The 27,636-nt window shown below is 36.6% G+C and overlaps 1 protein-coding gene and 1 long non-coding RNA gene across 7 annotated transcripts in view; both read right to left on the bottom strand.

The window, feature by feature from the left end:
- Positions 1-27,636, bottom strand: part of LOC122629691 (AF4/FMR2 family member 4) — a 153,230-nt gene that overhangs the window by 92,776 nt on the left and 32,818 nt on the right. The window contains exon 1 of one of the 6 annotated variants that reach the window (XM_043813416.1): positions 21,213-21,366. The exons of the other annotated variants lie outside the window; for them this stretch is intronic. Within the exon in view, the coding sequence (XP_043669351.1) occupies positions 21,213-21,226 (14 nt within the window). The 5' untranslated portion in view covers positions 21,227-21,366. Of the gene's footprint in view, positions 1-21,212; positions 21,367-27,636 lie in introns of those variants that run through there. 6 annotated transcript variants of the gene reach the window in all.
- Positions 23,534-26,395, bottom strand: LOC122629698. Its single transcript, XR_006327334.1, has 2 exons — positions 25,813-26,395; positions 23,534-25,779 (listed from the first exon to the last, which is right to left on the bottom strand). It is a non-coding gene; the product is annotated as an uncharacterized LOC122629698 (long non-coding RNA).

Below are 27,636 nucleotides of genomic sequence, written 5' to 3' on the forward strand. Positions count from 1 at the left end.
TCGTTGTCGTCGTTGTCGTCGTACTCCTCCTCCTCCTCCTCCTCCTCCTCCGCATTCTCCTACATTCGACACACGGTCTAACTCTGCCTTCTCTACTGTTGCTGCTATTGCCGCTAAAAAACCGTACTCGAGTTCCCCACCGACCGTTCGCCACTCCTCTCCCACCCCCCCCCCCGACCCCCTCGTCTCATTCTGCAACTCTTTCTTTTTAGTCTCTACGCGCAAAGTCGTTTCAACTTCGTTCATCTTAACTGTGCGACTTCTCCAAGTATTCATTCGTCTTATCGATGGTGGCGAATCGTTCGGTCTTATCTATCTACTTACACATCTACCCTACCACTAGTTATCACGTATCTTTCATTCGAAGAATAATAATAATATAATTTCGAGGAGCGACATCGTGTAAAATTAATGACACGACGATTAATTACTTCTATATTGAAGATCAGTAGTATGTGTGTGTATACATATGTGTATATATATGTATATATATTATATGCGTGTGTATATATGTCCACACGATTGTAATCAATATCATTGGTGTATCTATATAAAACAATATGTCAACGAAACAACCGATACTTATTCTCTTTACGTCGATCAATGACAAACTCTTAAGGAGAGAAATTCTTATCGTCAAAAGCTTGTCGATAAAAAATTCATCATGGAAATTTGGAGAAAATTTTTCAAGACGTATAATTAATGTTTGTTCGTCGTTTCGTTTCGTCGGTTTCTAGATAATTTCGCGATCGAAAGTTCGAGGAACGATGCAAGAACCTAAATGTATACCAACGTAATAAAGTGAACGAGACGAAACAACAACGTCCATGAAAATTATTGCTCGGTCAGCCGGACGCCATCGAGTCGTCGATCGGTTCTCGCTAAATTGGTATGTCGGGGAAATCCCGAAGAGTTCTCTCTCTCTCTCTCTTTCTCCGCCATTCGACTCAATCTGTCGGTGACAATCGAACGGAGTCCGGTGACCAGCTGCCCTGACCTACGACACAGTACCGCGCCTTGCCCCTCCCCCTAAACCTACCCCCACCACCCGAACTCTCTCGCTACATCTTTCTTTCTTTGTCTTTCTGAAGAAGAAAACGAAGAGAAAAAAACTATAAAAATAGTATAATGAAATTAAGGACCAAACGAAAGCGCTCAGGTTCTTATTCTCAGGTATAGATCGTCGTTCGATCGTTCGATATCGATATCGTTTATGGTAAAAAAAAAAAAAAAAAAATAAGACAAAAAATAGAACGTTGAAAAAATTAATGAAAAAGGAGGGAGCATTGAGCCAAAAATGAAATCTTTAAGTAATCCGAGGTAGAGATCGTGGAAAGAAATCGTTAATACTTTTGTGTGAGAGTGATAACGTTCGTGGAAAGAGCGCGCTTGGCCAAGTAAATACAGTGCGACAAATTCTTCGTAGATGTCAGGAGGATCGTCTCGATTCTAAAGAAAATGAGCAAGTAGAGGGAAAAAAGACGGAGATAGGACAAAATGATGGGACGCGCACTTTGGGCGTCCTCATTCAAATTCAAACTCTGTAAACGATAGCGTTGCCGTTAAAACGACCATCAACAAGTTAACAATGTACGAAAAGCTGGCCTGTAAAATACCCAGTTAGAGATAAATATATCAGCCTGGACGAGGCTGGTCAAAAGCGAGTTATCGTCTAAGAAATGATAATTTTGTCTTTATCTATTTCTCTTTCTTTCTATATTTTTTCCTTTGTTTTTTTCTTTCTTTCTTTCTCTATTTATCTATCTATTTATCTATCTATTTATCTATTTATCTATCTATCTATCTATCTATCTATCTATCTATCTACTCTCTTTCTCCTTCTCTATTCAGTGAACAAATAAAATGCGTTTAAACGGGCGAAGAGAATCAGTCGCGTGTATTTAGTTTTACGGTGCATACTCAACGCACATTTCTTTTTGTCGTGCACCGAAGCGAGAAGAGTACAGTGGTTAATAATAGCCACCAAAACCTAGATCTTAGTCAGTAGATTATTTTTATCTTCGGCTCGCGCGAGTACAACGACAACGACAACGGCAACGGCAACGGCAACGGCAATGACGAAAAGCGACTACAGCGACGACCACGGCAACGATACCAATTAAATTCTCTTTGAAAAGCGCGCCAATCGACAACCGCCATTAAGGAGAACGATGACCTTGAGAAAGCTTAAAATCAATTATCATCAAAGAACGTTAAATTCAATAGATTCGATTTACACCCGCCCAAGTGGTTTCCAATTTACTCTCACTGAATAAATCATTAATTAAAATAAATAAATAAATAAATAAATAAATACATATATGTATTTATTTAAAAAATAATCGAGTTAGAAGATAAAAGAATTTTTGTTAACGTTCGAACGACGTTTCGTCGATCGATGGAAGTCGAAAGAGGAACAAAACAGGAGACTACGTTCCATTGCCCCAGATAAGAGTGTAGTTTCCCCTACCTTTCGACTTCTTCCTCTCTGTCTCTTTCTATCTTTCTTTCTCTATATCTCTAGTTCTCAACCGTTACTACTCGACGATTCCGCTTCCTACGAAGGCAGGGAGAGAACGATCTCTTCTTATAACGTGGATAGACAGGAACGAGGCCACCGCCCTGAACCTCACGAGTTTCCTCTTTCGTGTGAAATTTCCTACATTGATTTACCAAGAGAAAGAGAAAGAAAGAAAGAACGAAAGAAAGAACGAAAGAAAGAGAAAGAAGGAGAAAAAGAGAGAGAGAGAGAGAGAGAGAGAGAGAGAGAGAGAGAGTCTTCTTTCCTGTCGACCGAAATAGACATTCACGAAAAGAACCCGAATAATCATGGCTCGACTTCATCTCTTATCTCGTTCGTTTCGTTTAAAATTTTGAATTTCGCGCTGATCTTCCGAAAAAACTTTCAAGCTCGTTCTCATATCGCTCCTATATTTCCCTCGAAAAAAGAAAAAAAAATATTTTACTTTATATTAACTTTGTTAATATAAAACTTCTACGAATTTTACAGATATTTACGAATTTTAAATATTTTCGAAACATTTCTAACAAGGTTTTTTTCTTTATCTTCTTCTTCAATTTAATTAACGATTATTTTTTTTTTCTTCCCGTAAATTTATCTCCCGGTAGTCAAACGAGTTCTCGGCACGTGTCATCGCGAGATTATCAATTAATTCCGTCACCACTCAAGGATTTCATTTAATATACGCGCAAGTATTCAATATATTGCAAAATGTATAAAGACACGTGGCGGTAAATTCAAACGAGGTCGTTTCTCCAATGAAGTTATTAAAAAAGAAAAAGAAAGAAAGAAAAAGAGAAAAAAAAACAAATAAATAAATAAAAAAAAGTGGAAGAAGAGAAACCAAACGAAAATCTCGATACGAGATACATATACGCGTACATATTTCTGTAAATGAAAACGTAGATAATTGAAACATAAACTATCTAATCGTATCATATTATGTTTATCTTCTCTCCATTATAATAACGTAAATAAGCACGATGGACTTTTGCAAGCCGGGTCAAAAGTTATTCCAATATTTACACATCCTTTCTATTTTACCGGACCGCTTGTTGTTTCTAATTTCTCCCACCCTATCTTCTACTCTCACGAATTTGAAAAAACAAAAAAGATAGAAGAAAGAAAGAAAAAGAAGTAGCTTAACGAGAAATAATAACTCAAAAATTTTATCTAGAAATAATTTCGCTAATTACTTTTACTACTCGTCGTGATACATTAAACGTAGGATCGAACGATAATCGCGTCGAAATGAGTTCAATTCTTATCTTTTTGTCGTTCGCAGCACGAAAACGTACATGATAATTTGCAAAGAAGTAGGTACGCAATAAATTTGTAGCCGGTAACAATATCGAGGAACCAGGAGCGATATGATACCAACGAGCGACTTATTTCATACTAGAGAGAAAGACAGAGAGATAGAAAGAAAGAAGAGAGAGAGAGAGAGAGAGAGAGAGAGAGAGAGAGAGAGAGAAAGAGAAGTTCGAAAGAGTTACGACGAGGTGTCACGAAAACAGAGAGTCGTACTACCTCTTTCTCGTTTTCATTTTTTTTTCTTTTCCAAAAATACACAATGCTCGTTCCACGAGCATGAGTACTACCGTTACTGCTACCGGTGATTCTCTTTCTCTCTCTCGCACTCTCACTTTGCCTTTAGCCCTCTCTCGTGACACCCTCTAAATGTCCACCAACGTCGACGTTCCTATTTATAAATCCGCTATCGCGTTATCGTTACATGTACGCGCGCACACAAACTCGATTACTATGATACGTTTTAGTAGACGTGTCGCTATCTCTCTTTTTCTCTCTTTCTTTCTTTCTCTCTCTCTCTCTCTCTCTCTCTCTCCTCCCCCTCTCTCTTTTTTTCTCTTTTTCCCTTTATACGCTCGAACGCATTATTATGCGAATATACATTTATATATGTTCCTATAAGTGTATATATGTGCAAGCACGTATATGTAACATAAGTGTAACGTTTAAACGTGTACGTAGGGAACAGCACACGTTAGTTTATCGGACGGATATCGTTGTTCACGTAGCACGAGCTGTAGAAACGAGCCTCGAGGTTTTCTAGTTAAGTGCACTCGTTCGTCTCTCACAACATACGTGCATATATATATATGTATGTATGTATGTATGTATGTATGTATGTATGTATGTATGTATGTATGTATGTATGTATGTATGTATGTATTTATGTATTTATGTATTTATGTATGCACGTATGTATGTATGTATGTATGTATGTATGCACGTATGCACGTATGCACGTATGTATATATGTATGCACGTATGCACGTATGCACGTATGCACGTATGCACGTATGCACGTATGTATGTATGTATGTATGTATGTATGTATGTATGTATGTATGTATGTATGTATGTATGTATGTATGTATGTATGTATGTATGTATGTATGTATGTATGTATGTATGTATGTATGTATGTATGTATGTATGTATGTATGTATGTATGTATGTATGTATGTATGTATGTATGTATGTATGTATGTATGCATGTATGCATGTATGCATGTATGCATGTATGTATGTATGTATGTATGTATGTATGTATGTATGTATGTATGTATGTATGTATGTATGTATGTATATATGTATGTATATATGTATGTATATATATGTATGTATATATGCACGTATATATGTATATACGCGTCCCTCGCGCGTTGCTAGTGTACCTCATGCTCGAGCTTCTCGACGCGCTCACGACGCGGCCAGCCAGCGTTTCTTTTTCGATCCACGCATTTCTACGTGCACACATGCTCATCAAATGTTCTTTAGATACGTATAGATATATATATATATATATTATATATTATATTTATTTATAAAATAATATTATATTAATACATATTAATATATATAAAAATATATATTAATTTTTTAATATTACATAATATAAATTATTTTTATATCATATAATATTAAAAAAATATTATATAATAAATTATTTTTATATTATTTAATATTTAAAAAATATAATATAATATAAATTTATAATATAGACGTATATGCACGGGAACGAACAAGAAGCACTGCTGGCACTCGAAGGAAAACTAAGTCGAAATCGGAACTATTTAATACGAATTATTTATCAAATTATTATGCAGCCTAAAATATTCTTTTTTCTATTCTCACGCAGAAGTCGATTGCACTGTGAATAAATATTCTATACGATCATATATTACCTCTTTATTATTATTATTATTATTATTATTATTATTATTATTATTATTATTATTATTATTATTATTATTATTATTATTATTATTATCATCATCATCATCATATGTACCCGTATATGATCGCACTATTGATTATATTTGTAAGATTAAAATATAAGAACTACTAACATCCGCCATTTTATAGTCAACCATTTTGTAACACGGTACTCGGTCTAGAGACGCTACTACATACGTATAACACGGTAGGAAGAAAACGCGAAATATAATATAATCTTTTGAATTATTAAATAATATTTCAGTAACTTTTTAATAATATTCTTCAATAATTTTTAAATAATATCGATTTTAATAGAATAGAATATAAAAGTTGCATAAACCGCCCGGTTTTATTTCATCGGCTTGAAATATAACATACAATTTTCATATAAAATTTTCACACGATTTCATAAACATAAAAAATAAAATTTCATATAGAACGCAATCGTTTTTGTTTTGTTTAATAAATTGTAATAAATTGATTTTCTTACGTTACATTCCCAACAGTTATTAGAGCCAAGCGCCAAGGCATTCTCTCTTCGACCTTCCTTTTCTGACAAACGTGTCTTCTTACTGCTTTCATTTTACGATCACCACTCATATTGCAAATATTTTTTAGAAAAATAGTTTAGAGATAAAACCGAACGTTTTTAGATTTTTAAATACTTTTTTTTATATTTTTTTATATATATATATATATTTTTTTTTTTTGTTACTTTTTATATGCAAAGAAAAAAAGCGAAAAGGAAAAAAAACGAAAAAAAAAAACAAAAAAAATTCACTGAGAAAATGATACGTATGTATGTAAAATGTAGAGGCTATGTTAACTAATCGATTTGAAAATTTATTATATCTGATATTAATTGACTATTAGACTATTCACTGTTCTCTATTCACTGTTCACTACGATCTTCAAAATTCGACTATTCGCTAGGACTTCTGATGATAGACTGACTGACCGATTGACCAACAAATAACTTGTTGGCAGAGTGTTGCTAACAAAGTACCTGATTGGTGAAAATTTCCACCAATCAGAACGAAGATAGGAATTTCCCGAAAAGGATTTGTTAATTCACGTGTTAAAATCGGGAAAAGTCATAAACAACTTATTATTGTAATATCTACCTGAATTGGGTGAAGGGATGGACCGAAGAAAATCGCAGAAAATAAATTTTGAAAGAAAACATGGGATTAATGTTTTTTGTTCGCAAGTATATATTAGAAAAAAATATTCAGATAATCAAACGTACAGTGACTTAGATTTATTACTCGAAACGAAGTACATGACGCTTAAATTAAAAATATTTTTCTTTGGATCCTTCGTCTTTTTGTGTATTACCTATATATATAAACGAATCGAAGACAATAATGGCAAAGGAAACATTTTATACGGCCAAACTGTTGCGCTCAAACTCTCCTCTTTCTTCATCCTTTTTCTTTGTTTACCTCCTCACTCGTCTATTTTTAATATTTTTCTTCATCCCTTCCACTCCCATCTCACCCCCATCTTCCTACGGAATTTTCTTTCTATTTCGTCTATATCGGTGGACTTGTTAACAATGGTAACAAAATTGCATAAACAAATGTTGTTAATACAAATTTAAAAATTGCTATAAAAAATTGTATAAACAATATATATTCGTATATAAACAATGAATTCGTTCTTTCTTTTTTCTTTTCTATCTCAAACGAGTTCCAAAGACAAGTTTTCTTTTCTTTTCTTTTTTTTTTTTTGTAATTCTATAATGATCGAATAAGAGTGAAACTATTTGATAAAAAAAATATTGAAACTAACAACCTTTTGAATAAATTGAAAATTATTTTATTTATTTAACGTTTCAATCTGAATTTTGAAATTTTCTATTTCTTGTTAGAAAGAAATATTAAATAAATTGTTTAAGTAACATAAATAAATTGTTTACGTTGGACGGGTCTGTTATGTTCTTAAGTCAGAGAAGAATACGCCTTAGAAATCTTCCATTAGAAAAAAATAAATTGTCGAAAGAGAAAGTTCACTTTAAAGCCAAAGTCGAGTTTTCAACATTGTTTATATGTATTCCATGAAATATTTTCGAACAAAACTTCAGGTAAACTGCTCAATAGAATATAGACAATATGAAAAAAAAAATTGTCTAACACAAAATAAGTAAAAATTTTTATTACCTCCAAAAATATAATAATATTAAATAGGATTAACTGAACCTCTACTTCGTGAACAATCCCTTTCTTACCTGGACTTCAAGAAAATTATTCTTTAAGAAAAATGTTCTTTTTGTAAATTAAAATAAATGGTAGAACATGTCTGTCGCGGTACACAGTCAATGTAGAGAAAAGAGATAAGGATTTAAACGAATGAGTAAACAATTTTTCTAAATATCCTAAAATAAAGCTTCGTCAAAAATTCTCCTCTTTCGCGTTAATAATAAATAAATAATAAATAAATAATTTGTATGTTATCTTTTTATTCTTATCAATATATATATATATTTTTTTTTTCAAAATTCTTTGGTTCATAATTGCAATAATTTATCAAAAATATCCTATCTCCACATTCACACGCATATACATACACGCGCCATATTAGTTTTAATCGAAATAAATTCCTTTACGCGTCCACGTACACTAATCGAACATTTTCCCGGTTAACATGTTAATTAAATGGAATGAAAAAAAAAAAAAAAGAAAACATTATAAATTTCTTACAATATATTGTTAGAGAGTGCACATTCGTTTCTAAAAAGTCAACAATTAGACATTCGAGAACAACAAAGGGCTTGAATAATTTAAAAAACGTAAGATTCGAATCCGGATTCTTTCACGAATCTACATAAATTATGAATTATAAGAAATAATAAATCTTTCATCTTCTTTTCACAACTCCTTGCATCGCTACTTTCCTTAATACTTAAAGATAAAAGCATGACAATGAAAATTCCTTTTCATTTTATTCGCTCTCTCTTTCTTTCTTTTTTTCTTATTTTTTCCCAAGCTTCATTCGTACTTAAATATTTAAAAAAAAAAAAAAAAAAACTACTCTATCCGTATATTTATCAATATTATTTACTATTTTTTGCTTTTACGAATATTCTCATGAGAAAATAATTTAACGAGAAAAGATATGAAATTTTTTTAGTTGATTAATCAATTCTTAACTTCAATGAAAGCGACGAACGATCGATGATCGGTTTGATTCAATAAAAATATCAGAATGTTTTTAAGGTTTATAGCAAGTATGGTCGAGATTGAAATCTATGCATCTATAAGTCATACTTGTTATGTACCCAACAATATATAACAAATAGACACAAACAGAAAAATATTATTAGTCATACTGGATGTGAAAGTGAATTTAAAGTCCTGACAAATAAATGACTCATCGCTATAGAAAAATATATATATATAAATACGTAAAATTTTAAAATACGTAAATTTCTAAAAATGTTTGATATTGTACAAAATCGCGTGATAAACACCAAACTTCGTCGATACGAAAGAAGTCGAAGGTCAAACGTTAAAAGAAATCTTTTAATTCGATTTGATCGCAAACTTCTCGTTGTAATTTTGGAAGATTCGTTTGTACGTACGAACCTTCCTCCATTTTTATTTTCCTCCGTCATGATTTCTCTTCTCTCTTTCTTTGAGAGTATATTTTTCTTTGTAGAACAAAAATGAAAATTTTCGTCGAAGCCTCGTTTACGATTGCTTTTCAGCGACACGACGTAATAATAATTAAACGTGTTCCCTAAGTATCAATCCTATTTACAGTTAAACAGAGCCCTCTCTCCAATTAAAATATTATGCATCGCGTCGCACGAGATGTTTCAAGAAGACACAAAAGGGAATAACCGGAAAGAGAAAGAGAGAAAGAGAGAGAGAGAGAGAGAGAAAATCAGAGAAAAAGAAAGAAAAAAAATATTCGCATTTATTGGGCTCTTCGCTATTCTTTGGGATTGTCGTTGCATAAAGAGAAACGAGAAAAAAAGAGAAAAAGAAAGACAAAGGGAAGCTAAAGAGAAAAATAGAAAAAGAAAAATATATCTATGATTGTGTATGTGTGTGTGTGCGCGCGTATACACACGCAGAGATATATATACATATAGACAAACAAAAAGAGAAAAATCAAAAAGAACGATATTTTTTCATTTATTTCCGCTTTTTCTCTTCTTTTTCCTTCCTTCTCATTTTTCGCTTTAGCAAAAAGAAAAAACGATTGAAAAAAAAAAGAAAACGGAAAGGAAAAATATTTGCGTGTTGAGCGAGAAAGAGAAAGAGAAAAAAGAAAGAGAAAGAGAGAAAGAGAGAGAGAGAGAGAGAGAGAGATTAGCAGAAATAACAATTTTATTTTTATCTCGTTTTCTTTTGAAAAGTAAAACGCATCGTACAATAATTGTGCGATAGCCGTTTAAAATCGTTCTTTCCAACTTACCAATCCTAGTATCAATATATCATCTTTTATCTTTTCGTAACTACAAAGGTTGCTTTCTCTAATGTTCTAGCAATGCAGCCAATTACAATGAAACAACGGATTACTCCTAGATGAAATCCACTAGGACTAACTATGCGCAGAACTAGCTGCGCTGTGCCGTTTGAAGTTGAAGAAAAACATGTAACGGTAAAATTAAGCACGTTTGCTTTTGTCCACGTAAAGTTATTTTATTTACGATCGACAATTGTTTTTTTTTTTTATTTCTTAGTATACACACCTGTTACCTGTTTTAAGAATCAGTGGATTTCGAAATTAATTTTTATAAAAAATTGTTTTTTTAATTTTGAAGATATTAATAAAATCTATCGATTTATGTATTTGAAAAAATAAGTTTGAAAGTATGGGAAAGTTGTGACTAACCAATGGTCAGGATGCAACCACCCTACTACCTAAATAGAAAATAGAAGGAGACGAAATCCCTCCCATTATTCGTCATCGTCCTGCCTCGAGCGACGCACCGAGATGATTTTTGATTTTGTTTCTGGTTCACGGATAACCGAACAGTGACTAGTGAACTTACATAAATAACGTACGAGTGAATGAATCGATCGACGATAAGGACCATATGGCTCGCGGCGAAGAATGAGTTACCTATCTCTGCTTTAAATAATTTCGATGTCAAGAGCGTTTCACGGTAAATTGATTTATTATTATCGTAATTTTTTTCACGATTTTTCGAATTATTTCTTTCAACGAAATACGTAAATTAATTTGTAAATATTTCGCGAGAGATTTATCGAGAGAAAAAAAGAAAAAGAGACAGAGAAAAAGCTTGTTTCTCATTACGCATAGAATTGTTTCGACGATCATGTAAGATTAAAAATATTAAATTTTAAAACTAAATTCATTGAAAATGAGAATGAAAGAGAAAAATTGTTAGATTCTATTTTAATACTTTATCTTTAATACCCATCTTTTTCTTAATCGTTATTAGTGACATTAATGTTACTTTATTATCAACGGTCCGAGGATTAACCGTCCCTTCGAATAAAGATATCCTGCCTTTTGTATTGAGAACCTTTTTCTTATCTTCTCTAACTCGTCATTTCGTTATCTTTTTTGTTGAAACACTTTCATAAATTAGAAAAATTTTATTCTTCTCGACGTACGCGTTTATCGTCGATTACTAACAATTCTCATAAATTTCCGACGAATCGCCAAATCGCTGAATAAATAAAAAATATATATATATATATTTAATAAACTATGTATAACAATAAAACGTATATGGAATTAATAAGAATTGTTTGAAAAGTCCTTTACAGAGAAAACATTTTCACGAGTCAATAGCATTCGACGAAGAATGAACTCGGACACCTGCTGCGTATTTTGCAATTCGGTGGAAAAACCGGCCCATATAAGCAGCGAAAGAAAATACATATTTGAAAGAAGAAATACATTGAGAAAAAGAAAGAAATGAAAGGGAAACAAAGATAAGGTTTATTGCCATCTCCGAAGAAAGAATTCTACATTTTCTAAGAACATTTCCAAGGCAGATGCGAAACAATGGTAAGTTATATTACCCTCGTAGAATTACTTCGACGTATTTCTCCTACTTCTCATCCACCTTATCCTCATCCTCATCCTCCTCTTTCTCCTCGTCTTTTACAACACGCGTTTAGGGCTCGACCGGCGGAAAGTGCGAGGCGCGTTTTGCGCTCCCTTTGTCGCGAAACTTTCGAACGCCGATGATCACAGCCAATGTGCATCGAGAAAAAGCTTGAGTAAGGGGTGGATATGTAGACACACGAGCAACAGACTGAAAGAAAGAGAAAGAAAGAGAGAGGGGGGGGAAAGAGAAAGAGGGAGAGAGAGAGAGAGAGAAAGAGGGAGAGAGAGAGAGAAAGCTGCCCTCGACATTGTCGTGCAAAGACGAGGGCAAAAAAAAGAGAGAGAAAGAGATAGGAAAAAGGGAATAAAAAGAAAAAGGAAAAAAAAGAACCAATGCTTGTGGCTGCAGGGTGGAAGAAACAAAAGAGAGAGGGGGGAGAGAAAAAGATAGAGTTATAGACCTTTGCCTGGAATAAATAAAATATCGTAATTGTCGGTGGTGTAATGTTCTACGGAATCAATATTTCCTTATAGCGAATACGTTTCCTTTTCTCTCTCTCTCTCTCTCTCTCTCTCTCTCTCTCTCTCTCTCTCTCTCTCTCTCTCACACACACACACACACACACACACACATGCACGCATACAAACGCAACCACGCGAGCAATCAATGACAGTCTTCGATCTCTATCCGTTTGGTTTAATTATACCTTTTTACCCTTACTTTTCTCGATCCTTTCGAGCATCCTTTTTTTTCGATTACAGCAACACGATGCTCTCCTTTTATATATTGCGTGACACTAAACCTTTCGTGTTCTCTGTTTCAATGATGCGATGGAATTTCACTCAAAAGAAAAATACCCTTTAAAAAACTCAGATTCATCAGTCTCTCTCTCTCTCTCTCTTTTATCGTTTCTTTTATTCATTCGATTGTCTCTATTCCTTTCTCTTTCTTGAACTCTTCTTCTCTCTCCTAATCAATAAAGTTCTACTTTCGGTTTTATCGCTTTTCTTACGATGTTACACCTATCTATTTATTTATTTATTTCCTTCTCTCTCTTTTTCTTACTCTCTCTCTTCTTACTCTCTCTCTCTCTCTCTCTCTCTCTCTCTCTTTCTCTCTTTCTCTTTATAAGATGAACGTAACGCCGGGATATTCGAGAGTTTCATTTCGGAATGAACGCTTCAACTCGTCCGTGTAATATTTGGAATCTAGACATCGAAGAGAGAAAGAGAAAGAGAGAAGGTAGATCTAAGGAAAAGCGAAACGAGCTGGCAGATTGGCCAGGATCTCCGTTCTTCGCGTCGAACCAACGGCTCGAGTATATCGAGGAGTGGCTTTGAGCTCCTGAAATTGCAAAGGACGAGGTGGCCAACAACGTTCGGACAGTCAAGCTAGCTAGCCTTTATCAAAATGGCTTGTCAGCCGCAGCCTTTATCGCTCGGCTATCGGGAAGATCGGACGAGAAAGAGAAAAAGAAAGATCGAACGAAGAGAAAAGCTGAACTAAGATCGAAAGAAAGATGAGAAGATGTTAGGAGTTAAGAAAATAAAGAGAAGACAGAGAGAGAGAGAGAGAGAGAGAGAGAGAGAGAAGAAGAGGAGAAAGAAAAAGCAGACAAAAAGAGAATTCGTTTGAAAAATGGAAAAGCGAGTTCGTTTATTCGGTTACTTTGTCGAGTGATTTGCGAAACATAAAGGATAAAACACACACACACACAAACACCACATACAGAGTGAAAAAGTCAATGGTGGCTGGTGCGTACTTATGGAAAATATTTCATTCGTCAGTCGTGTTTGTTTCTAATATATGATCCGAACGAAATAATCGGATAATCTATAATCTCTAAGAAAAACGATATAAAGGAACATAAAATGAATTAATCGAGATTAATTGAGCGCGTTCGAGATAATAGTATTTACATACGTACAGAGGAACGGACATTATAATCCGCTCTCCTACTTTTTTCTCTCTCTCCCTCTCGCTCTCTCTTTATTCCATCGCACTCTACCCTATAGCTTTCGCTCACGATCGAATCATGTTTACGTACGAGACAGGGTGTTCGCAAATACAAAGGCAGGTAAACTCGACGTATAGCCGAGCATGAGCTGCTAAGCGCGTTACGCCGCATTACAAGTCGCACGGAAATGCGTGTGCGCTCGTGCTCTACATATCCTCTTCCCTCTCCCTCCCACCATCTCACTCTATCTCTGTTTCTCTCTCTCTCTCTCTCTCTCTCTCTCTCTCTCTCTTTCTCTCTCTCCTTGAACACGCAGAAGGTATTCCGTGGCATATATCGGCGAATTACGAATTCGTTGAGTATATCGCATCGAACGAGTAGCCAAACTTCAATAATTATTTTCCTCTCCTATCTCACGACCCTCCCCTCTTTCTCGCACGTCTCCCTCTCCCTCTCCCTCTCTCTCTCTCTTCGAGCTGTTAACGAGGATACGTGATACAAGAGTCGAAGAGTCGTTAGCGACGACGATGACGACGACGGTGACTACGACGATTCGTAACGCGTGCACCAACGCTTTCATTAATTTGCGAACGCGAGATAGTAAGCTGCTTTTTATCTTTGGAAAAATTCCAACCTCTCTACCCCCACCCTCTCTCTCTCTCAGTTTCTCTTACTTTCTTTTACTCTCTTTCTCTCTCATCCCACGTTACAATTTATAACACCGAACCGATCTCGACCTCATCTACTGCTACCACTCTTTTGCTACCACCGATAACGACACGAATTAACCTCTTATTTATTACGCTTTACGTAATTAATTCGTACGAGTTCTCGCGCATTGCTTTCCTCTCTTTCTCTCTCTTTCTCTCTCTCTCTCTCTCTCTCTCTCTCTCTCTCTCTCTCTCTCTCTCTGCCTGTCTGTCTGTTTTTATCTTTATTTTTATCTCTCTTAGCATTTAACTAGATCGTGATTTTATATATAATTAAGACGCTCTGATATCGAAACTTTCTAATGTTCTAGATATTAGTTATGCACATACGTAAATATGTACATTGTAAATATATGCAAGATCGTAAACGACACGCGAACGGATAATAATAAAAATAAGATAAATTAATGCATGGATTTACTAGTAGAATTGTTAAAATGCGAACGACTAAGAAAGAAAAACCTATTGAGCGAAAACACTCGTAATATTAGTTACACATAATCTCCGAGTAATAACATAAAATCTCTACGGATTAATCAGTTATATATATATATATATACACATATGGGGGTTTTAATTTTTCTCGTATTTCTAGTTCTTTTGGTTATCTTAAAACAAAGAGAAAATCAGTGAAGTGAGTTAAAAGAAAGGACGGACCGGTGATATCTGGCGCAGAATACTCCTCATTTTCTGCATAGTTTATTTTCTGAAGACTGCATTCTTGAATTTGTCGCATACTTCGAACGTTTCAAAGAATTCCATACATCCTATAGAACACTTAAAAGAAAGAAAGAAAGAAAGAAAGAAAGAAATAATATTGTAGAATTTACGATTTTAACGATTGATATTCGAGATATCGATACTATCGCAATAAAAGTCTAAAAAGAAAAAGGAGAAAAAAAACAGAGACAAAAAGAAATCGATTTATAATAAAATCAACGGTCCTATCGATCGATCTGTCGATCCTCGTATAGCATAGATCGATGCAATACAAACATTAATAAAAATCAAAAGGTACAACACGTAATACCGGACGATAAACTCTCAAGTATCACGAAAAACAATGGTGGGTGTTACAGTAGATGCTATTACGAGAATCGAGATTACGAGAAAAGAACTATTTTCAAGTGATTACGAAATCATCCTCTGCTTCGTCGTAGTTGTCTTGTCTCGTGCGCACACGATCACGAACACGAACACGAACACGAACACGCACGCATAACACTTTGTTACGAGTGATGTATAGTTATAAATAGTTTCGCTTCTATCTTCTCCTGTATTTTCTTTCTCTCTCTATCTCTATCCCTGTCTTTCTCTCCCGTCTCTCTTCTAACAACTGGAAAATTATCTTAGGTGTGTACGAATTACGTACACGGTAATATCAATACGATGGAACTTATATACGTCATAAAATTACGATTCATTCTTTTTTAGAATTTTATATGTATACATATACACATATAGATACATCCACATATACAGACTATTATACGTAATTAAATGCACGTATATACGCAAAGTATATTTATCTCTCTCTCTCTCTCTCTCTCTCTCTCTCTCTCTCTCTCTCTCTCTCTCTCTCTCTCTCTCTCTCTCTCTTGCTGCTTCTATCACACATAGTGTCTTATCTGACAGATAAGAATAAACCATCTTTTTTCTTTCGCTCGCAATCGACTTATCGAATTATCGGCGTTTCCTTCAGCTCGATGCTTTAATCGTCGATAAAAGCCGCGAGAAAGATTCGTGTCGTTCGTTTTGTTTAATCGAAAGAAAACAATGTAATCCTTTAACATTGGTGTAGTGTAATTTTAATGTCCGTTTTTAATTCGTATCAATAATTAACGTCAAGAGATATCCTTTCGCTAATTGATATTGAATATTTTATGTAATAGGAAATAAAATGCACTTCGAACGAAAGGAAAATGAATATAGAGAAACTATTTAAGTACAATATTACAATGTTGATAGAACATAAGCAATGGAAATAAGAATAACAGATAGATAATGGAATAAGTCTTTAATCTGAAAACAAACGTATCAACGTTCATATACACATTAAACATGTCCGAAGAGAAAAAAGAATGCATTAACTAAAACAAATTTTAATTCGTTTAAGAAAGAAAAAGATAGAAGGAAAGAGAGAGAGAGAGAGAGAGAGAGAGAGAGAGAGAGAGAGAGAGAGAGAAAGAGAGAGAGAGAGAGACGACAAGAGTATGTTTTGCTAAGAAGATAATCCATTATTCGTAGAGACAAGGCCGAGGGAATAAATTAAGCGTTAAGACGCGTTAATCGCGTAGGCGGTTTATACGCTCGCATTTATGTCGTTAAAATCTCGAGTGGAATCTCGCGAAGGTACTTATCGTTGCCGTTCATCGTCCTTCTATCTACGTTCAAATGTATACGGTTACAAGAAGTCTCCTGTCTCGGTTATTTCCATTTTCTATAAGCGTACAAAAACTGATTTTAATTTCTTTTCTTTTTATTTTCCAACTTTTTTTTTTCTTTTTCCTTTTTTTTCTTTTTTTTATACCAGTCGGTTTGTCTACCCGTCGTCTGTCTATTTGTCTGCTTGTTTCTGTCGCTCATTCTTTAATTTATTTTTCTCCGATTATTTTTCCAATGCGAGCTCGCTCCCTCATCCATTTCCTTCAAACGGCGAACACGAATTCAATTATTTACATCAACGCTCTATAAGATAAGTAAATACGTAAAACGATGCTAGCAAATAATCCATCATAGTTATATTCACAGGATCGAGAAAAACTTTATATAGTAGTTAACTGATCTGTTTGCTTATGTCATATTTATTTATCTATCTAATTTTTTTTTTCTTTTCTCTAGATGCGTCTAATTTTCCTCTCTTTACTTTTTATCTTTGTTATTTATTATTATTATTATTATTATTATTATTATTATTATTATTATTATTATTATTATTCAGCGGTTATTATCGACACGAATGTTGCGATATCTATCGATAATCTCTCTCTCTCTCTCTCTCTCTCTCTCTCTCTCTCTCTCTCTCTCTCTCTCTCTCTCTCTCTCTCTCTCTCTCTCTCTCTCTCTCTCTCTCTCTCTCTATTTTTTTCTCTCTCTCTTTCTTTTTCTATCTCCGTTTCTGTCTTTCCCCTTCCAATAATATTTACTCGAATCCGCGAGAGAACTGTTTTTAAAACTGCAGATTCTGTATTAATTCTATATAGGTATGTAATCTTGTCAAATATCGAATTAATTAAATATAGGATGCCTCTCTCTTGTTTATCTATCTATGATAGATTTTTTTTTGGTTTCAGATTGTACGTTTTAAAATGAAATAACACTCATCCGAATCATAACGATATCATCCATGTTTATTTAACTTTATTCGATATATCAAAATGATCGTTGATCTGTGAAAAAAAAAATATATATGTGTGTACATGTATGTGTGTGTACACGTATACATATGAATGTATACATATATAAAAAAAATATATATATTTCAATATAAATATTTAACATAAACATATATATATTTTTTTTTACATTTCTTTTTGTTTGACTTTCTTTTTCATATCTATATATGGGTAATTCATAAAGCTTTGTATTTTCATTGATATATACAGCTACTACTTATTAATCATAGCTATAGGGTATCAAAAGCTAAAACCATTTTAGCACTGATCCATCAATAACTACAGTTTTATGAAAGACGATCAACCGATAAATACATCGAATCCTATTTCGAAATTCAAGTTCCAAGTTAAGTTCTGGAACCGTGTTAGCAACGATTAGATAAGACGAACGAGTATTATCGATTCCGCTCGCAAAGCGTTCGAGAAGCAACGAAGTTGAAATTCTCAATTATGTTGCAAGATATGGTGCTACGATGCAATTGCGATGCAATTGCGATGCGATTGCGATGCGATTGCGATGCAATGCGATGCGATGCGATGCGAGGCGATGCGATGCGATGCGATGCGATGATTCGTTCGTTCGTTCGTTTATAAGTAAGTAAGTAAGTAAGTAAGTAAGTAAGTAAGTAAGTAAGTAAGTAAGTGAATACGTTCGTTGTATCATTTTATCTCTTCTTCGAACGTAATTCAAACAATACTCGATGAGATTCGCTTAATGGAGAAGGATTTTACGAGACAGAAGAGCCAAGAACACGAGACGTTCCTAACATATTTTTCCAAACGATTGAATACAAATGGATCTTTATTACCAATGAAAGAACATCGCTATCGAATATGTTAATCGATAATCTCTTCGATATAAATAATCCTTTGATATAAACATCAACTAAACGTCCATAAGAAAAATGTCGTGATAAAGCGAGGAATTTACTTATCTTAAATAACAACAAACGATTTCCTTATATTTTCACAAGAAAATTTCGAAATGAACTTTCTTTTTATTATCCCTTACGTTTCATTTATTTCCTTTATCAATTTTCTGCATATACTACGGTTCATTAACGTTTCAAACGCGCAGTGTACGTATCTATTTCCTTCGAAGCAAATACCTACGTTCATACAAAATAGATTTTATTCTTTTTTGCGAGCGAGTTTAACGAAAAGAAAAGAAGAAGAAAAAAGAAAGAAAGAAAGAAAGAGAGGAAAAAAGAAAGAAAGAAAAAAAAAAACACAACAAAGTTATAGTAATAAAATATTTGCTAAATCTGAGACGAAAGCCGTGCAGCAGATTTCTTCTCTCATCCCACTTCTTCTTCTTCTTCTTCTCTCCTCATCTTAAGATTTCTTTTCACTGCTGATCTTCTTCGTCCTTTTTCCTCCGCTACGTCACCGAGAGTCTCTCACTCTTAATTCAGCGACCTACGCAGCGCCAATGTCGACGACGTCTTCGTCTTCGTCTTCGTCTTCGTCTTCGTCTTCGTCTTCGTCTTCGTCTTCGTCTTCGTCTTCGTCTTCGTCTTCGTCTTCGTCTTCTCTCCTTAACCTACCCCTCCTCCTCCTCCTCCTGCTCCTTCTCATCGTCTTCTTCCATCTCCTTCCCCCTTCTCCTCTTCTTCGTCCTTCTCTTACTCATTCGTCGTCGTCGTCGTCGTCGTCGTCGTCGAGTCAGCCGAAAGTATTTGGAGCGTTCTCATCTCTCCTCGAGTTCGACCCTCGGATTCCAAACGGGCTCCTATCTTCGACACTTCGCGCGGAGACAAAATGTCAAAGACGATTCATTCCTTCGTCCGCCTTCTCCTTCGTCTCGATTGGCTCGGAAAAAAAATATTCGTGACACGATTCGATTAACTCTCGACGAACCCTTCATCCCTGTCTCTCTCTTTTTTGTCTTTTAAAAACGATCTATTTTATCTCGCTAATACGAATGTTCGTTAGGAAATATATACTGGCATATCGATTAATAAAATAAACGAATAATTAATACTTCGTTAATCATTTATTATCGTAATATATATATATATTAAGCTGATCAAACGTTATCTATTATACTTGATTGAATTTGATATAAATGTTCTATATAATGAATATATACGAATATGAATATACATATATATATATCTTTTATAAATATATATCAGCGAACAAAGCAAGCGAAAATAATAAGAAAAAGAAGCAAATTGTTTTGAAAGTTCCCCTCGTAAAAACAAAGCAATGACGTATGACACATTCGAGTCAAAGACACAGTGGCGAGTCTCGTTTTAAGGAAAGATAAGATACGAAAGAAATGAAAACGATGAAGACGTGTCGTGGCTTAATATTAAAGAACGAAACAAAAAAAGAAAAAAAGAAAAAAGAAAAAATAGTCGAAAGAAAGCGTATCTTTTTACGATGAGATTGATTAAGTACCACTTCACTTGGTCTTTATTTTCTCATACTTTTTTTTTTCTCGTTCTCTCTTTCTCTCTCCATTATTTTCAATCGGAAGCGAATCGGTGTAAAACGCTGACATAACAATTAGCAGCTCGACTCTCTCTCTCTCTCTCTCTCTCTCTCTCTCTCTCTCTCTCACCCTCTCTCTCTCACACTCTGTCTCTCTTTCTCACCGTCAAGATCAATAAACAAGGCGTCGATCTTCTGTGAGTCATACCCCTCGCCTCCCTTTGCCGATCATCGCGTCGCTTCGACCACCAACGTCAGCGTCATATGGTGCTCTCGCTGGCGTAGCCTTCGAAACCCTTCTTCCTTCCCTCCCTCCCTCCCTCCCTCCCTCTACCTCCCTCCCTCCCTTCCTTCCTCTCGCTCCCTCACCCTCCCTCACCCTCCCTCTCCCTCCCTCTTTCTCTTTCTCTTATACACGTTGGTCTCGCTCGCTCAAAGGCACATCCCCCGTGAGAAAAATTGTCTGCTCCCTTAACTCCTGGACGAACGCGACACACCTGACATCTTGTCGCTCGAAATTCACCATATTCTTTATTTTTCATTATTTCTCATCATTATTATTGTTATTATTGTTATGATTGTTATTGTTGTTGTTATTATTATCATCATCATCATCATCATCATCATCAACATTATTATTATTATTATTATTATTATTATTATTATTATTATTATTATTATTATTATTATCACCGTTGATATTCTTTTCCTAATTTGTATTCTATTTTATTTCACTTCACCTAATCTTACATTTTTACTTATTCTTTTTCATATATATTCTTTTCATTTTTCAAGTAATTTCAACCGACAAGATGTCTCGAGAGTTTTTACTTATAGTTTTTAGACTTTCGGTTAGCGTTGGGTTTAACAACAGATTAAAGAATAGAAGAAAAGGATTATTTCTTACCGTGGCTTCTTCATGACTCGTCGAGCGTACTCTAACTCGGCCTGTCACGTGTCTCGGTGATACGTTGACGTAGTAGTAGTAGCAGTAATAGTAGTAGAAGTAGTAGTACTAGTAGAAGTAGTAGTAGTAGTAGTAGTAGTAGTAGTAGAAGTAGTAGTAGTAGCAGTAGCAGTAATATTAGTTATACTAGTAATAGTAATAGTAATAGTAGTAGTAGAAGTAGCAACAGCAACAGCAACAGCAGCAGCAGCAGCAGGTCTCATGGCATCCGTGTATAATCGGCGCGCCGAGAGTGGAACTAAACTTGCTGCTGCCGATTCGAATCGACGAATATCTCCCTAGATGGATCGGAAAAATTCCCTAGATCCACTTTTACGCGACAAACTTTTTTCTTTCTCTTTCTTTCCTGTCTCTGTTCTGTGTCTGTCTCTCTCTCTCTCTTTCTCTATCTATCTATCTATTCGTCTGTTTACCTGTCTGTCTCCCCCTCGATCTATTTATGTTTTTCTTTATTTACTTATTTATTCATTAATTTACTTATTCCTTTCTCTCTCTCTCTTTCTTTCTATTTTTTTCTCAGACACTTTCACGGACCCTTTTCTTCTCTTTTCTCGGGATGAACACGAGGGAGAGACGACAGCGGGGAACGAGAGAAGGAAAACTCTGGCAACGTCGCCTCGGCTCGCTCGTTTGCCTCTTCTTCGTCGTCTCTTCTCTCTCTCTCTCTCTCTCTCTCTTCTCTCTTTCTCTCTCTTCACTCTTCACTCTTCACTCTTCACTCGCCCTCTCTCCGTCTCTCTTATTCTTTCTCTCAGTTTCTCTCCCTGCGTGTAAACGTCGCCGTGTGCTTCTCTCTCTCTCTCTCTTACTCTCTTCGTGCGCGCGTTGCTCTCCTTCTTTTTCACTGGCTGCTCACCGCCACGGCGGCGGATACGTACGTCTCTCTTTCCGATATTTCACACAAACACGCGCGCTTGGCCACGAACACGACAAACGAAGCGTGTCACGCATTCGCATCTACACGGGGTCTCTCTCTTTCTCTTTCTCTTTCTCTCTCTTTCTTTCTTTCTTTCTTTCTTTCTTTCTTTCTTTCCTTCTCTCTCACTCTCTCTAACACGAAAGCTTTTACAAGCGCGTGTCGACTCCCCTTTTTCAAAACGAACGAACGAACGGAGAGGAGAGGAGAGGAGAGAAGAGACACACACGATGATCGACGGCGGGGGTTTCGGATACGAGAAAATAAGGGAAAAAACGAAAAAGTAAAAAAAAGGAAAAAGAAACGTTTCGTTTCTAGCGTTTTTAACGAACGTGCAACGATGACGTTAATCCAAATTTCTTCGTTTAACCGTTAACTGTTAAAAGAGAAATAGGCGCGAGGGAGAGGTAGACGTAGAGGAAGAAGGGGACAGGAAAATTGGACTTTGTATTCTTCTTAATCGCGAGCGTCGAAAATAACGTGGCCCTTTTAGTAATTGATAACGTGTGACATGTCGTGCCAGACACATAGGATTCGTTCTTTCATCGAATACCGAATTTCCTGTCACGATTCTCCGTGTACATAACCCCTCTCTTTCTTCCTTCCTTTCTATCTTCTCTCTCTCTCTCTCTCTCTCTCTCTCTCTCACTCTCTCTCTCTCTCTCTGTTTTAACTGACCTTTTCTTCGTGACGAGTACGTAAACGTGTTCTTCGTATATATGTAAAGATTATTAAAAAATATTTTTGCCGGTTTAATTTGAAATATATATGAACGTGTGTCCCAGGAACATGAGGACCACCTCTGTCAGCAGTCCCATCCCCACCATCGCCAAAAACATAACCACTGGCACAAAACACACGAGCATCATAATCGGCCCACGGTTTCACTACTCGAGAACCGTACCGTACAAGAGGAGGTGAGAGAGCGCGCGCGCGCGCGCGCCCGCTCTCTTTCTCTCTCTTACTCTCTCGCTCCTTCTCCCTCCCTCCTTCGCTCGTCTCGTCGCGGGAGGGAGAGAGAGAGACAAAACACACCGAGAACGAACGAACGACGTTCTCTCTCTCTCTCTCTCTCTCTCTCTCTCTCTCTTTCTTTCTCTGTCTCTCTCGCGCAACGAATCGACTGGGTTCTCTTTTCTTTTCCTTCGACCACTTCTTATTTCTTACAGCACTCTTTTCTTCGCCAACGATTCTTTCAGTTAAACAGAGCGCCACTCTTTCATTTATTTATTTATTTACTTACTTATTTATTTATTTACTTATTTATTTATTTATTTACTTATGTATTTATTCGTTCCTTCCTTTCTTCTTTCTCTTTATCTTTATCCTTCTTCGTTTTTCTCTATTACTACTACTACTTCTTCTTTTTCTTCTTCTTCTTTTTCTTTTTCTTTTTCTTCTTCTTCTTCTTCTTCTTCTTCTCCTTCTCCTTCTCTACTACTTCCACCCGTTGCTACTTTCTAACGAGCGCGTAAGCACGAGATTCGCCGTTAAGTCTTCTCGAAAAGGTACGTGTTTCACCGAGAAACTCAACGACAACGATTATGACGAAGACGACGACAACGGCGACGAGAAATGCCGGTCAATTGCACGCGCGCAAAGACCCGCGCACCCTTCGAAATCCCACCATGTCCGTTATCACCTTTCGACGGTACTCTCACTTACTAGCGCTGGCGGAAGCCATATTGCGATCACTGTCCGTGCCACTGTCGGCTGAGCGCCGATCGACGGCGGCGAACCGAGCCGCGACGACGGGCGGCGGGAGGGGGGCGCCAGTGTGGCCGTACCAAAGACGCCAAAGGGGCCGAAGGGGGTGAAGCCGTATAGAGAGAGCCTATTGGTCGAACGCACCTGCCGCGACTGTCGACATCTCGCGGATAAAAAAATAAGAGCGGTAAATTTCCAAAGGGGGATCTACCTTACCGACCGCGATAATAGAAGATGGCCGTCCTCAACTTGTTTCTTCTTTTTCGTTGCCGTTTTTTTTTCTTCTTTCTCCTTTCTTCTTTCTTTTTTCTACGTTATTTTCTATTGGTTTTTTTTTCTCTTTCAACGAGGACGATAGACATCCGAGAAAAAGGAACTAATTGATCTTCGAAAGGATCCTCTTTAACTTTTTATTGTCACACGCGAGTGACGTCCAAACCGACGTCATTTTCAAGCGTCACGAACGACAACGGACTTTCTATCGTAGTTTCGTAAAGCGCGTTTAAAGTAGGTCGTCCTGCCTGCTCGAGAACTTATATATACATATATAAATATATATATATATATAAATATATATATATGTGCATGTACGTCCTCGTATCTACGTGCATACGTGCATATACACAGTATATATATATATATACATACATACCAACTTTTGTTGGTATCTTTTTAATAAGGATGCGAAGATAAAAATGGTGATTCGCGTTAACCGTCTATCGGGGCGAGGTGTGAACGTGAAACGACGCACCATGAAAATGATATATTATGATACTTTATGGTTTGCCATGACCGCACTCGAAAAAAGAAAAAAAAGAAGAAAAAATGAAAAAAAAGGGAAGAACAAGAGGAAAAAACAGGAAATATAAAAATCGCGATTGCGGTCTTCGTTCCGCGATAAGCCTCGTGGCCCAGTAGATTCCGTTGGACGTGTCGGAAGAAGGGTTGGGGAAATCGACATACGGTGTCGCGCGTGTACACTCTTAAACATCATGCCTTGTGCTCGTTAAGCAAAAAAAAAAAGGAAAGAGGGGGGAAAGATAAAAGAAAAAGAGAGAGAGAAAAGAGAGAGAGAAAAGAGAGAAAAAAGAGAGAAGGGCAGGGGGGTTGAAACAAGATCATTGCCGTCGTCTAACGACTAGACGAATTTACAAAAGAGCATACGTTCGCTAGAAAATAACGAGCTCGGGAAACGTGCCAGATTACGAAGAACTATCCGGAGTTTTAAACGACACCGCTGCTGTCTGCCTCGCTACTCTTTCCTCCCTCCTCATTTCCCCTCCTAACTCACTCTCACCCTCCCTCCCTCCTTCATTTCGCCATCCAGAAGAGCACGCGATAAAAAGGGAGAGAGAGGAAGAGAGATTATGCAAGCGATGTTACCGTTCGCCTTTACAACGAGAAAGCAAATTGCTAATTAACGAGCCGCCACGAGCTGCTAGATCGAGACTGCTAATATAACAGGGTAGGTTGTCTTGATTAAACGAAGAAGCGGCAGCTGTTTGAGAAAATCCAAGGGAAAGAGAATCTCCAAGGATTCATGAAAAACCACTCCCGTGTTTCTCTCTATTTCGCTAACACTTTTTCTTTTCTCTCTCCATCTTACCCCTACAAGATTTTCAGTTTCGAAGTAATCGTGAGAAGCGCGTATACGCTATCTACGATTACCTATTGGTTACGTTAAATTTCTCATAGACGAAGAGATTCACCTCCAACAATTTTTCCTCATTTCTCCGAGCCACTAACGGGGAATCTTAAAAGAAGACGACACATGCGCAAACGGATATGCAACAAGTACTCGCGCCCTCGATGAAAATATGCGCGGACACGTTTTTACGATGCTTCCTACTATATCCCTATCTCTATCTCTCTCTCTCTCTCTCTCTCTCTCTCTCTCTCTCTCTCTCTCTCTCTCACCCTCTCTCTCTATCTCCTCCCTCTGGCTCTTTATCCGTCAGTTTTCGATTCGGGGCTTTTGAAATCATAATCCCGTAAAATCCAATCAAGGGAGTGGACAAAATTTTGTATGATGTCGACGATTGTAAAGATTGCCGGCTGGAAAAGGACATGCAACAAGTCCTCTCTCCCTCTCTCGCTCGCTCGCTCGCTCGTTCTCGTCAATGGCCTCTTTCGGACGTTCCTCCTCCCCCACCCTTTCTCCTTCTCTTCCTCCACCTCTTCCGCCCGTTACTTTACATCACCGGTGACGCACGACTTCCGCTACGTCACGCGACGCCCACTGACGTAACGTTTACTCCAAAGAGCTCACGCACTGACTGAGAGGGAGAATTTGCTTGCGTGTGTGTGTGTGTGAGAGAGAGAGAGAGAGAGAGAGAGAGAGAGAAAGAGAGAGAGAGAGACAGATGCGTTTCATTGATCGATCCTCACCCCCTTCTCTATCACCCGATATCCTAATCAAATATCTCTTCAAATATTCGCGAAACTTGTCGAACGGGATCAAAAGTACGAAATAGATCTGAACGAGATAAAAGATATAACAGATAAATTCTATTAAAAAAAAAAAAAACAAACAAACAAACAAAAAAAAGAAAAGAAAAGAAGAAAAAAGAAATAAGAAAAAAGAATCGATCGAAATAATATTCGATGTGTAATATTTCTTTGCACGAACGCAAAATGAGGGTCGTGAAGAGAACAACGACGAAGTACGCTTCAACGAACTACAGAGTCCCTAAATTCTACGTAATGGTTTAAAGGGCAGCCGGTCGGTGGCTCGGTTGGAAAACGAGACCCTATTGACGAAAACCTACCTGACTCGTTTTAAAACCCCCCCTCTTTCTCTCTTTCTCTCTTATCGCTCTAGCACTCTGCGAGAGCTCTTTTCTTCTCCCCTTTCTCTTTCCGTTCTCTTCGTATTCTTCATTTTCTTCTTCTACTTCTTCTTTTTTTTGTCTTCTTCTACGTCTTCTTTTTTTGTCTTCCTCTTTTTCTTCTCCTTCTTATTGTTAGCATCGAAATCCATTACATTCTCTAACGCTTGGTAATTCGATCGATAACCGTATGCTCCAGTTACCTTGACATCGAAAAAGGCAAATGTTCCAATTGACTCGATTGGAATGCATGATAACAAGGGAAGAGAAAGAGAAAGAGAAAAGGAAAAACGTCTTCGTCGTTATCACGGTCTTAATCAGGAAATAAAACCTTTCTCACTCATGCCCTTTTCTTTCTCGATCGTAAGCGAGACGATTCGAATCCGGCGCTAAAGGAAAAGTCGAGGAGTCGAGAGCGACAGTGGGCGAATATAAGAGAAAAGAAGAATGGGGAGAGATGAATAAGAGACGAGAAGAACTAGAGAAAGAGAAAGAGAGAGAGGTAAAGAGATGAGGAGATAGAGAGTTAGAGAGAGAGAGAGAGAGAGAGAGAGAGAGAGAGAGAGAGAGAGAGAGAGAGAGATAGAGAAAAGTAAGAGAAGGTAAAGAGCATGGCCTTTTTCTCAGCTTCTTTGACCGACCCATGCTCTGCGGCTAGTAGAAAAAGAGAAAGGAGCAACGACGAAGATATAGCAATAGAGAGAGAGCGAGAGAGCGAGAGAGAGAGAGAGAGAGAGGGACGAAGATAGAACAAGACAGAGACAGAGACAGAGACAGAGACAGAGAGAGAGAGAGAGAGAGAGAGAGAGAGAGAATCCCTCTCTATTGATTTCCTGCCGAGCGTGGGCCAACGAAGGGAGGATTAGGTATTGCGCCTCTCTCTTTCTCTCTCTTTCTGTTTTTCTCCTTTGCT

This window comes from Vespula pensylvanica, chromosome 5, assembly GCF_014466175.1.
Source record: "Vespula pensylvanica isolate Volc-1 chromosome 5, ASM1446617v1, whole genome shotgun sequence".
NCBI lineage: Eukaryota > Metazoa > Arthropoda > Insecta > Hymenoptera > Vespidae > Vespula > Vespula pensylvanica.